Below are 13,021 nucleotides of genomic sequence, written 5' to 3' on the forward strand. Positions count from 1 at the left end.
TTACCTCCATAACTTACTACATTTGCACACACTGTATATATATTTTCTGTGGTATTTTTGACTTTATGTTTTGTTTACCCCATATGTGACTCTGAGTTGTTGTTTTTTATCGCACTGCTTTGCTTTATCTTGGCCAGGTCGCAGTTGTAAATGAGAACTTGTTCTCAACTGGCTTACCTGGTTAAATAAAGGTGAGAAAAAAAAAAGAAAATTAGTCTATAAGTCCAAAAATTGATGTAGAAACTAGGGATTCCAGCTTTAAGACCCAGACCACCAGGCTCAGAGACAGTTTCTATGTACAGGCAGTGCAGATCATTTTACTCAGTGGTAATTCCCATAGCTACAGTACCTCCTGGGAGATTCCCCTTCATGCAGACAACATTAAGGTCACCCACTCAGCTTTTCTCCCATGAGTTCCTCTTACAGTTCCTGTTGTATCTTGCTGGTTGGCTATTTAAGGTCTGTAGCAAGCCAGAGCATTTCATACTTCCCTCCTCACAGATAGTCAGTCAGACAAACAGACAGAGAGACAGACAGGCAGACCGACAGCCAGACAGGCAGACAGGCAGTTAAGTAGACAAGCAGACAGGCAGACAGGCAGGCAGACGGACAGACATGGCCAGGCTGGACGTGACAGAGACCTTCCATCACATCTCATTCCCTGGGCACATTCACACCCAGGACTCCCTGAACTATGCCCTCCACTTCCAGTTCCAGGACAGGGACACAGTCATTGCCACCTACCCCAAATCAGGTGAGGAAAGGACAGCTGTCACACACCTGCTCGGTGTCACAACACATTAGACATGCTGCAACAATAGCCAACTACAGTACTTCTCCCTCTTTCACACACTTTGCAGTTGAAGCAGACAGTCAGGGCTTTAATAACTGCATATGTACAGACTATAGTAGGTTATTGTATTGTTACTGTTGGTTTTACTTGTCATTGATGAATTGTTTTCAGGATACACTTCTCTCAGACCACCTGTCTTTATTGAACTTGTACTGGTTTAGGGAGGGGTTCAATGAAGAAAGAGGTATTAGGTATATAGTTCTCTCTCTCACTCTCTCTCTCGCTCTCTCTTTAACTCTCTCTCTTCTTTCTTTCTTTCTCTCTGTGATCTCTGGTTAAAGGGACTACCTGGATGCAGGAAGTGGTCACTCTTGTGAAAAACAGAGGGGACCCACAACTCTCCAAAACTGTGCCCAACTGGGCCCGAGCCCCCTGGCTGGAACAGCATTACTGTGCAAAGGTGCTGGGGGCCTCCCAGGGCCCCCGAATCATCACCACTCACCTGCCCTACCACCTGCTGGCCTCTGCCCTCCAGGGTTCCAAAGCTAAGGTAAGATGTGGTTATGTTGAAAATACTATTCTCAATGCTGTGAGACATTTCCTATTTTGTAAAGCAACTCTATGGAAATGATATGTTGACAGTTAGTGACACTCTCTCCACCCCATCTCTTAGGTAATCTATGTCGCCAGAAACCCCAAAGATGTTGCTGTGTCATATTACCACTTCCATAAAATGGCCAAGTTCCTCCCAGAGCCCAACTCATTTGATGAGTTTCTGGATGGTTTTCTAGAGGGTACAGGTGAGTTGACACTTAATGATTTGTACCTTGGGCAGTTCTGGGATTTAATCCTCCTGTTAACAGTCAGATTTAATCCAATGTTGACCATTTTTACAGTGAGTTATGGGTCCTGGTTCGATCATGTGAAAGGCTGGACCAGTCAAGCAGGAGTCTTGGCACATTTCCTTTATATCTCCTATGAGGAGATGTGGCTGGTAAGAGAGCTATTGTCTATTACTGTCTGCTATTTATTGTTGTTGTCATAAATTGCTCAGCAAACAACCCATTACATTCTCTGCAGTAAAACTTCAGTAAATGAGGCTCTTCCTCATAGAAGTTGTCACCACTAACCATATTGTAGACATGTCCATTTAAGGACATCAAAACACAACACTTGTATCACAGCAGTCTCATGAGTCTCTAAGGTTGTGTTGACTACATAAATAGGCTAGCCTTCAGACATACACTACCAGTCAAAGGTTTTAGAACACCTACTCATTCAAGGGTTTTTCTTTATTTTCACTATTTCTACATTGTAGAATTATAGTGAAGACATCAAAACTATGAAATAACACATTTTTTGGTTAAATCAGAGACATTAAAATATTAATCATAGATTATAAATAGACCTTTGTGAGATGCTATTTTAAGTGACATTAGGATTTATTCTTGGAGAATAGGTGCACATCAAATACTGCATGAACATTGTTTTAGGAAAAATAATTGCTTGCATTGTAGATATTCACTGTATCCAACTTAATGAGCGTTTGATCTCTTAGTATTCCACAAATATTGTGGATAGACTAGACATAGAGGATCGATTCAGCCTCTTGTGAAAACAACCCTCTTTGTCCATATCTATAATAAGAGAGAGCATTGACCTTCCTCAGGACCTGCGAGGCTCGATTGAGAGGATCAGCTCTTTCCTGCAGAGCCCCCTGGTGGGCAAGGAATTAACCAGCTCCCTAAGACACTGCAGCTTCAGCAGCATGAGAGACAATGCCATGGTGAACTACACTCTGATCCCACAGGAGATCATGGACCACAACAAAGGCAAATTCATGAGGAAAGGTGAGGCTCCCTTGCTCAACAGGAGTACAATCCTGACTAGAGTTATGTGTCAGTCAGCGTCAGAAGGATAGAACAATGCCATAGGCCTCCCCTGCACTCACAGTGCTGTGGAGAGAGATTGGCCATAATAATGAAGTTCTTTTTGCAGGTAAAATCGGTGACTGGAGAAACACTTTCACAGAGGAGCAGATTGGTTGTTTCGACACTGTCTACAGCTGCCAGATGCAAGACTGTCCCCTGACCTTCCTGTGGGAGTGTCCTCCTGAGTCCTGAGGGGGAGGAGGAGGAGGAGGAGGAGGAGGAGGAGGAGGACAGGCCTTTGGGGATCAGGATAGGGCCCTTATTCATGCCGCCGGAGATTGATGGATACGCTTCATACAAACCCTGGAATTGTCCCACTGATGTTCTCTGTGTTTTCATGAATGTAAATGTAATGTACATAAGCCAATATAGTAAAACTATACAATAAATGTATATGCTAATATAAACAAATATGGTGGGTGACCTATTTGTTGTTGTAGTTGGGTTTTTCCACCTCTAATAAAATCGAAATGTTACAGTTAACCGAATGAGACTGAAGTTTCTCCTCCATCTTGGCTTGTGCTGCAATAGCTAGATGAATAAACCATGTCTCCTCCCTAGCTAGCACTGTCAGCCTGTCCCTCTCATTAGCCTGCTGATGGGATCTGAGAGGGAAACATTTAACTCCCTGACATTGACATATTAGAAAACCTCCCAGTGTGTGGCAGTGCATCAAGCAGAAGGGCTGATACATTAACTCCAGAAAGGCTGACGTGTACATTAACAGCTGTTGTTACGTCAGTCACATAGCTTGACTCCGAACAACCTGGATTTCCCATATATAGCTCATAGCTACGTACTGTACTTCCATCAGTAAGGTTCATAGCCCTGAGTTGTTGGAAAACTATGTGACTGATGCTAACGTATGGGCAGATATCATCATTAGGCCTATGAAATCCCAGATTCCATGTGCTCCTCAACTAAAATAATGTGAAGGATGGTGAGTTGTGTAATGAAAGCGTTCGTGACAGTTAGGATACTGTCTCACCCACCAGAGACTGTGGTCATGTGTCTTTATCATAGTGCTCTGGTTGTCTCATTGATGCTGCTAAAATATACACCCACATATGTCCACCTAATGCCATGTAATTCAGTCTGGGTTGGTTGTTGAAGATGAACCCAGAGTTGTCTTTGTGGGGGCTTGTGTGTCATGGGTCTTGTGGTCAGCTGTCAGTGACTGTTATAGACCTATATCCATCCTGCCCTGCCTTTCGAAAGTATTTGAAAGCCAAGTTAACAAACAGATCACCGACCATTTCGAATTCCACCGTACCTTCTCCGCTATGCAATCCGGTTTCCGAGCTGGTCAGGGGTGCACCTCAGCCACGCTCAAGGTCCTAAATGATATTATAAACGCGATCGATAATAGACAGTACTGTGCAGCCGTCTTCATCGACCTGGCCAAGGCTTTCGACTCTGTCAACCACCGCATTCTTATTGGCAGACTAAATAGCCTTGGTTTCTCTAATGACTGCCTCGCCTGGTTCACCAACTACTTCTCAGATAGAGTTCAATGTGTCAAATCGGAGGGCCTGTTGTCTGGACCTCTGGCCGTCTCTATGGGGGTGCCACAGGGTTCAATTCTCGGGCCGACTCTATTCTCTGTGTATATCAATGATGTCGCTCTTGCTGCTGGTGACGCTTGGATCCACCTCTATGCGGATCGACACCATTTTGTATACATCTGGCCCTTCATTGGACACTGTGTTAACAAACCTCCAAACGAGCTTCAATGCCATACAACACTCCTTCCGTAGCCTCCAACTGCTCTTAAACACTAGTAAAACTAAATGCATGCTCTTCAACCGAACGCTGCTTGCACCCGCCCACCCGACTAGAATCACTACTCTGGCGGGTCTGACCTAGAGTATGTGGACAACTACAAATACCTAGGTGTCTGGTTAGACTGTAAACTCTCCTTCCAGACTCACATTAAGCATCTCCAATCAAAAGTTAGATCTAGAATCTGCTTCCTATTTCGCAACAAAGCCTCCTTCACTCATGCTGCCAAACATGCCCTCGTAAAACTGACTATCCTACCGATCTTTGACTTCGGCGATGTCATTTACAAAATAGCCTCCAACACTCTACTCAGCAAATTGGATGTAGTCTATCACAGTGCCATCCGTTTTGTCACCAAAGCCCCATATACTACCCACCATTGTGACCTGTACGCTCTTGTTGGCTGGCCCTCACTACATATTCGTCGCCAAACCCACTGGCTCCAGGTCATCTATAAATCACTGCTAGGCAAATCCCTGTCTTATCTTAGCTCACTGGTCACCATAGCAACACCCACCCGTAGTCTGCGCTCCAGCAGGTATATTTCACTGGTCATCCCCAAAGCCAACATCTCCTTTGGCCGCCATTCCTTCCAGTTCTCTGCTGCCAATGACTGGAACGAACTGCAAAAATATCTGAAGCTGGAGACTCTTATCTCCCTCACTAACTTTAAGCGTCAGTTGTCAGAGCAGCTTACCGATCACTGCACCTGTACACAGCCTTTCTGAAATTAGCCCACCCAACTACCTCATCCCCATATTGTTTTTTATTTTGCTAATTTGCACCCCAGTATCTCTATTTTCACATCATCTTTTGCACACCTATCATTCCAATGTTATACGAAATTGTAACTATTTCTGCACTATGGCCTATTTATTGCCTTACCTCAATAACTTGCTACATTTGCACACACTGTATATATATTTTCTGTTGTATTTTTGACTTTATGTTTTGTTTTACCCCATATGTAACTCTGTGTTGTTGTTTTTTTATCGCACTGCTTTGCTTTATCTTGGCCAGGTCGCAGTTGTAAATGAGAACTTGTTCTCAACTGGCTTACCTGGTTAAATAAAGGTGAAATAAAATAAATAAATTAAAAAAAACGTCAGGATACACCACTGGATTCCATTTCAAAGTGTTGTGCCACAGAGCTATTTCTGGGGGTCAACCCGAACTCTGTCCCTGTATGCCATGTATCAGCAATATTAGTACAGGAAGTGGTTTAGTCAAAGAGGAAATGGTCTCTTCTTTCACTGGTGGTAAGTTCCGCGTCATGTGTCACCATCCCCCTTGGGCCTGTCAAGCTGGGAACATTATGGTGACGTTATGCGAACACTAACAAAGGTCATAATCCCCCCGATCATAGCTTATATCAATGAGTTGCAGTGTATCACGCTGATCCAATGAGTGTTCCCTTGATTAGTACTTACACGACAAGCCAAGTGGTGCTTCAGAGAGCGCATACCTGGCAGGAATGTTTCTTTGATGAGAAGTGTTTGCTGTTTATCAGAGGAAAGAGCTAGAGCTAGATCACTGCACCTGGAGACCTGCTGCTGCCCTCATACACCACCCAAATATAACTCTATGAATCTATAGTTCAGAATAAGGGCATGGTGATGGGTCTTTGGATGAATATACACTACACGTGGACACCTGCTCGTCGAACATCTTATTCCAAAACCATGGGCATTAATATGGAGTTGGTCCACCCTTTGCTGCTATAACAGCCTCCACTCTTCTGGGAAGGCTTTACACTAGATGTTGGAACATTGCTGAGGGGACTTGCTTCCATTCAGCCACAAGAGCATTAGTTATGGTCGGGCACTGATGTTGGGCGATTAGGCCTGGCTCGCAGTCGGTGTTCCAATTCATCCCAAAGGTGTTTGATGGGGTTGAGGTCAGGGCTCTGTGCAGGCCAGTCAAGTTATTCCACACTGATCTCGACAAACCATTTCTGTATGGACCTCACTTTGTGCATGGGGGCATTGTCATGCTGAAACAGGAAAGGGCCTTCCCCAAAATTGTTGCCACAAAGTTGGAAGCACAGAATCGTCTAGAATGTAATTCTATGCTGTAGCATTAAGATTTCCCTTCACTAGAACTAAGGGGCCTAGCCCGAACCATGAAAAACAGCCCAAGTCCATTATTCCTCCTCCATGAAACTTTACAGTTGGCACTGTGCATTGGGGCAGGTAGCGTTCTCCTGGCATCCGCCAAACTCAGATTCATCCGTCGGACTGCCAGATGGTGAAGCGTAATTCAGTACTCCAGAGAACGCGTTTCCACTGCTCCAGAGTCCGTTGGCGGCAAGCTTTACACCTCTCCAGCTGACGCTTCCCATTGCGCATGGTGATCTTAGGCTTGTGTGCGGCTGCTTGGCCATGGAAATCCATTTCATGAAGCTCCCGACGAACAGTTCTTGTGCTGGTTGCTTCCAGAGGCAGTTTGGAACTCTGTAGTGAGTGTTGCAACACGTTCTGTGAGCTTGTGTGGCCTACCACTTCACGGCTGAGCGTTGTTGCTCCTAGACATTTCCACTTCACAATAACAGCACTTACAGTTGACCGGGACAGCTCTAGCAGGGCCGAAATTTTTATAAACTGACTTGTTGGAAAGGTGGCATCCTATGATGGTGCCATGTTGAAAGTCACTGAGATTTTCAGTAAGGCCATTTTACTGCCAATGTTTGTCTATGGAAATTGCATGGCGGTGTGCTCGATTTTATACAGCTGTCAGCAACGGGTGTGGCTGAAATAGCCGAATCCACTCAATTGAAGGGGTGTCCACATACTTTTGTATATATAGTGTATGTTGAATTTGCATTTCCACACCAGATTGGCCCAAAGATATTTATGATGTTTTGGATAAATGAATGTAAAGACATTTAGCTATTCTTAGTCTAAACACTACTCATATTTCAAATGACACCAAGACTGACTTTGTAGCATATACAGACTCATCGTTGTAGTGTCACACATTTCCCAATTCTAATCAATTATTTCTCAATAATAATTTTGGATTTAGACTTCAAAGGTGTTCAAAACATCCTTCCCCCAAAGGGCCTTTATATGGTTTTATTTCAGGAAGATCCAAAACATCATAAATATCTTTGGGCCAACCTGTCGTGGAATTGCACCTAGCAAACAGGCAGAGCTAAGTGAGGAGTAGGGCAGCAACGGGCTAAAATCCTCACAATAGCTGTCCTCACATTCACTCCATATAATTATCATAGCTATGCTAATGCAAACTGTGCAGTGCACGTGTTATTTTAACAACTGCTAATTAAGTTATGCGCAGTGAAACAATTAATGGAAACACAGGCTAAGAGGAGAAAAACACAGTTTGTTGTCATAAGTTCCTCTGGAGTCCTCATGTTGTCCAGAGACCACCTCAGTTTTACTCTGACTGAGACACACGCACAGTGCTCGTGGGGATCCTCTTCACACCACTCCACCTGTGCACTGGGCTAAGAGGAGAGATAATTGTCAGTGTGAATATCTGTCACAACATTTGGTGAATATAGGTATTGGTCTGCTCTGAAGTTTTACAGCTTTCACTGTATGAGACTCCACTGAGTCACTATTTTCTTTTATTAAATAACAGATAAATTGTTGTGTGGGAGTGAAATCAGACAAATCTCAGCAGACCTTGAATGTGTAGCATGACAATAGTCTCTCTAGACAGACGGGTTGCCTCCCACAATGTACCAATTTTCCTGCATACGCGTCTGTAGAAGTTCCGGCGTGAGTTGGGACATAGAGAACGAGTTGGAAATGGGATGCGCGACACCGGTGACGTCACTGCCGTATCCGCTTGTTGCCCTAGCTAAACATGAGCACAGCTCCCGCCCACATTTTAAGCCCTGCCTTAGCAAACCTCGTGATTTGTTGGGAGAGTTGTCTGTCTGAAGAGGACTCTCCCCAGAACCCTCCTAGGTATCAGAGACTAGCACTGATGGTTGTGTGACCAAAGTGTTTAGTCATTGTGCACTATACTGTATATGCATTCCATTATAATTAATCATCATGGTTGAATAAAGAGCATATTTCTCACATCCAAAGTCACATTTCTCACAGAACAAGAGCCCTATCTGCCCTACTGAGGTCCACATATCACCCATGCCATTATAGACTAGACCTGGCTCCAGCCATCTTAATATCAACATGTTTTCATATGGATTTTGAGAAAGGCGTGACACAGACACACTATTTTATATGCTAAATGACTACAGCTGTGAGTCACATAACATGTCCTCCTTCAGATCCAGCAGCACATGGCTGTGGCTCCAGCCAGACTGTGGTCTCAGAGACATGGGGACATAAGGACACAGAGCTGCATCCCTCTGGGGAAATGGGGGGAGGGGTGTCAGGGGAACTGTGTGACATGCTCTGGGATGTTTAGCCAACACAATACACTGGCATTCACCCTCAACGTCCCCACAGTGCCCCGGGTGATGACCCTGTGTGTGTGCTCGCGCGCGTGTGTGTGTGTCAGAGAGATGGAGAGAGACGATCAAGAAAACTATCGAGAGAGAGCGAGAGAGACAGAGAGAGAGAGACAGAGAGAGAGAGAGAGAGAGAGAGAGAGAGAGAGAGAGAGAGAGAGAGAGAGAGAGAGAGAGATGATCAGTGTGGCCACCTGAGCTCCCCCTCTACCCATGGTCCAGATGCCTCTCCTGTAAATAAGGCTGGGTGAGGACAAGAGAGAAGGCCATCGCAAGCTGCTGCCTAAAACAGGTGTGACAGACATGGCATTTAATACCTGTCCACTCTCATTTACACCATCGTAATGCCCCATCGTGTCAGAACCTGGAAAGGCACTTAGCCACTGAGGGAGCTGTGAAGAAAAGAAGCCCAGCCCCGTGCTTATAACCCACCCACCAACCACCCTTAGAGACAGAACACAGTCACTCCTGCTCAGAGACAGGCACGCGCTCCACAGATATACAATATAACTTATAGTATATTTACAACATACAAGACACACACACACACACACACACATAGTGTTGAGTGTCTCTGGAATACTGAATAGAGCATATTGTTATAATTACCTGCTGGTCCATGACGTTCAGCCACAGAGACAGAGGACCCTTAAAAGGCCATGTAACAGAATGAGTTTCCTCTGTAGTGGAGTGTGAGTGACAGTGTTGGGTACCGTGTGTGTCAGAGCAGCTCCTTACTCCATAGTGTGTCTCAATGCTGATGACCAGGAGACACACACACATACACACACATCGTGTCTCTGTCCAGCACACCCTGGTTGTAATGGGGCAGCTGTGTAGAGCCTGGCCTGGGGCAGTAATGAGCGTTTCATTCCTGAGTGGAGGGGGTGTCTTGGAAGAGTCACTGAGACAGCCAGGGTTCCTGTGCCATCTGGGACCAACGTCCCCAGTTCTTATAGTTCCAAACCAGGCCTGCCTGTCTGTCTGTCTGCCTGTCTGTCTGTCTGCCTGCCTGCCTGTCTGTCTGTCTGTCTGTCTGTCTGTCTGTCTGTCTGTCTGTCTGTCTGTCTGTCTGTCTGCCTGCCTGTCTACCTGTCTGTCTGTCTGCCTGCCTGCCTGCCTGCCTGCCTGTCTGTCTGTCTGTCTGTCTGTCTGTCTGTCTGTCTGCCTGTCTGCCTGTCTGCCTGTCTGTCTGTCTGTCTGTCTGTCTGTCTGTCTGCCTGTTGGTCTGTCTCTTTGTCCAAATTATCATCATCATCACCCGGCTCTCACACAGCAGAGCTTTTAGTCAGAGAAACATGTTTAAATAAAATTACTATGCAACTTTTGAAAGCTTTCCATGAGGAACTCAATATGAAAAATATTTAATTTACAATTGGTTAAAAACAGACCACCCAGAGATTTGGGGTGCCTAGGGTCATTGTGAATCATCGGCTGATTCCCATTCCGAAGGAAGTTCCTGTAAATTGTATTAATTTATTAAAAATGTTCCAGAGGAGGTGAGATTGGAGGCCTGGAACATAATTTTTTGGGGAATGTGGTGAATTATTCATTTGAATCACTAAAATTCATCAGGAATAGTGGTGAAGGGGAGATCATCAAACCACTGCTAACAGCAGCAGAATAATTAATATTTCCTAAAAAAGTAAACCTCATTGGCTGTGCTACTCACTTCAGCATACAAAGGGACTAGAGGTAAGTGTCGAGTGGAAGTTGCCTTTCCTCTCTGTGCCTCTATCCAAATTGGTTCCAATTACAACATCATCTCATCCACTTCTCAGGAAGTTAAGCCTTGGCCTTTTTGTTCAATCAAACTCTGTCAGCCGGAACCTTGTTAATCGTGAATTAATTACCAGATGACATCAAAGCCAATGAGCACTGCCTCTCAGACCCAAGAAGAAAAATATAAGAATGAATGAAGAGTGAAGCAGTTGAGTTTGTGCACAGTGGTTGCTGATCAGTTGAAGCAGAACCACAACGTTTCCCCTAAGCGATTCAGACTGTGAAAAACATAATTTCATGCCTGATCTTTTCAGCCAATTGGCTTCAATATTGTATTTGAACTCGTTTTCCCTCTTTTCTTATCATCTTAAGAGCCTGTCTGGGCAGCATGTTGACATTCAGTAACTAAGAATCAGTGAACTAAGTAACAACTCTGAAATGCCGTCTCATGAGTCAATAATTAATAATGTTCTTCATCTGAATGTAAATTGTATTCTCAAACATAATCAAGCAGCTGAAAGCCTGTGTCTTCCTACAGAGACAGCATCATTACAGAGAGCTTTACCAGTCATACTGTTGTAGAGGTCTCTAATGCTACACTGACAGTCATAGTGCTTGTAATGTCAGTAGTCAGGGAGAATTACACTTGTTGCAGTCAAATGGTGAGATATGCCAATCTAGGGTCAGAAGGGAAAATAATTTGTGGATTCTGGTAATAATAGCTAGATGATGTGCTATGACATTATTCCAACAGGTACAGACAAAACTGAATGCTTGTTATTATTTGATTTGATTTGATTTTTTTTAGCTGCTTATCTTTCTTATCTATGTTTTGATCATGTAATTCAGATGGCCGTGTCCTCTGCTATATGAATCAAACATAATGAACGTGAACCAGTTATGTTATATAACCTAATCTGCAAACTCAATCAGAATGGATGACAAAGGGCAGAGAAACCACAGAACGAAAGATGAAATATGTCACACATACACAGCACTGTCTGCAGCACTGAATAGTCATCTATTTAAATCCAGTAACTTTCAGAGTGGTTTCTTCAGCCCTTATGCACAGGCCAGGGATATAAACAAATCAGATAATCTGCTTTTGGAGACAGTGATAACTCCCTGTCTCTATTAGTGACTTAATTCAATTATCCCCACTGTGTGTGTGATTTAAAAAGCCACATTAAACAGGAGAGGATTGGGGTTGCAGGGGGTTCGGACACATGGAAGAATTGTCAAAAGGTGCAATATTTTCCAGTATTTTCTGATGCCCTGTGTGATAAAGTATTCTCTTACATCATATCTCTCAGTGACTTGATCTCTGCATGTTGGTGTCTCTGGCATCCTGTCATACAGTCCTCTCAACTCCATATAAAACTCTCTCTATCTTTTCTACTTTCTCTTTATTCTGTCACTGGGAAAACATTACCCCTCAGCTCCCACCTGGAGTGAGGGGCTGTCACTCATACAACACCATTGAGTCTAGTAGTATCCTTGGGAGCTAATTCATGGGAGAGTTAGCCACGGTCACCACAACCAGTCAGAGCTGTCCCAGCTTCTCAGGTGTGGGTGGAGGCCAATAATCATTAAAGGGGTCGTTGAGTCATTATGGTTCCACTTAACACCATTACCCTAACCAAAGAACACTTGACGAACCCTCTTTTCTAAGTGTGTACTAGCGTTATCAAATGTGTGTTTGTATACCGGCCATATCTATAACAATTAAATATCGGACTAGTTCAATATTACTTTTCTGGTAGAGTTCACAGGCTTCTGTGGATATACAGTATCTCTGATACTGTTGCTTGTTGGAAAGGTACATTTGTGTCAGCTGTCACTGTTTCCTTTATGGTTGGCTTGGCAGCTATTCGTTTCCCAGATGCAGTGGAGGACGTGAGACACAGCCAAACAGCTGTGTACACAGTGTCCTCTCCACAACGTCAGAGCGATTGAAAAAAACATATTATTAATGAATATTACTCTGAAAGGCTGTTTGACTTTTATTTGTCAGTTCAGCAACATGAAAGGCTTTCTGATAAGGCTCCCTCTAAAGCCACATTCTACCCATCTATCAATGGTCTGATAACTCAGGCCCTATGGGAAATGTCTTTTTTTTACTCACAAACACGTTCTCAGAAACACACTTGCACACACACACACAAACATTAACTCATATCAGAGGAACACATGAGGAGGCAGATGAGAAGGGAAACAGGAAGACAGGAAATTAAAGTCAGCCTCCAATCAGACCTCAGAACACATTGTGATCACCCAATATCAACATAAAAGTACAAAGCACCTCACTCACGTTTCATGCACATGAGACAAATGTCTGGGGAATGAGCT

At 44.1% G+C, this 13,021-nt stretch overlaps 1 protein-coding gene across 1 annotated transcript; it reads left to right on the forward strand.

Annotated features, from left to right (window-relative positions):
- Nucleotides 1–548: 548 nt before the first annotated feature.
- On the forward strand, nucleotides 549–3,207 carry LOC121559307 (sulfotransferase 2B1). Its single transcript, XM_041872587.2, has 6 exons — nucleotides 549–754; nucleotides 1,135–1,343; nucleotides 1,467–1,593; nucleotides 1,690–1,787; nucleotides 2,463–2,643; nucleotides 2,792–3,207. The coding sequence occupies exons 1-6, from the start codon at nucleotides 616–618 to the stop codon at nucleotides 2,914–2,916; spliced, it is 879 nt and encodes a 292-aa protein (XP_041728521.1). The 5' UTR covers nucleotides 549–615; the 3' UTR covers nucleotides 2,917–3,207.
- Nucleotides 3,208–13,021: the final 9,814 nt, after the last annotated feature.

Source organism: Coregonus clupeaformis, unplaced genomic scaffold (genome assembly GCF_020615455.1).
Source record: "Coregonus clupeaformis isolate EN_2021a unplaced genomic scaffold, ASM2061545v1 scaf0892, whole genome shotgun sequence".
NCBI classification, from domain to species: domain Eukaryota; kingdom Metazoa; phylum Chordata; class Actinopteri; order Salmoniformes; family Salmonidae; genus Coregonus; species Coregonus clupeaformis.

Bases quoted from the DNA above. Each gene is read 5' to 3' on its own strand.
- LOC121559307 (XM_041872587.2), top strand. From the start codon at position 616: ATGGCCAGGCTGGACGTGACAGAGACCTTCCATCACATCTCATTCCCT. The intron at 755-1,134 runs GTGAGGAAAGGA...CTCTGGTTAAAG, and splicing joins TGCCACCTACCCCAAATCAG to GGACTACCTGGATGCAGGAA. The intron at 1,594-1,689 runs GTGAGTTGACAC...CCATTTTTACAG, and splicing joins TGGTTTTCTAGAGGGTACAG to TGAGTTATGGGTCCTGGTTC.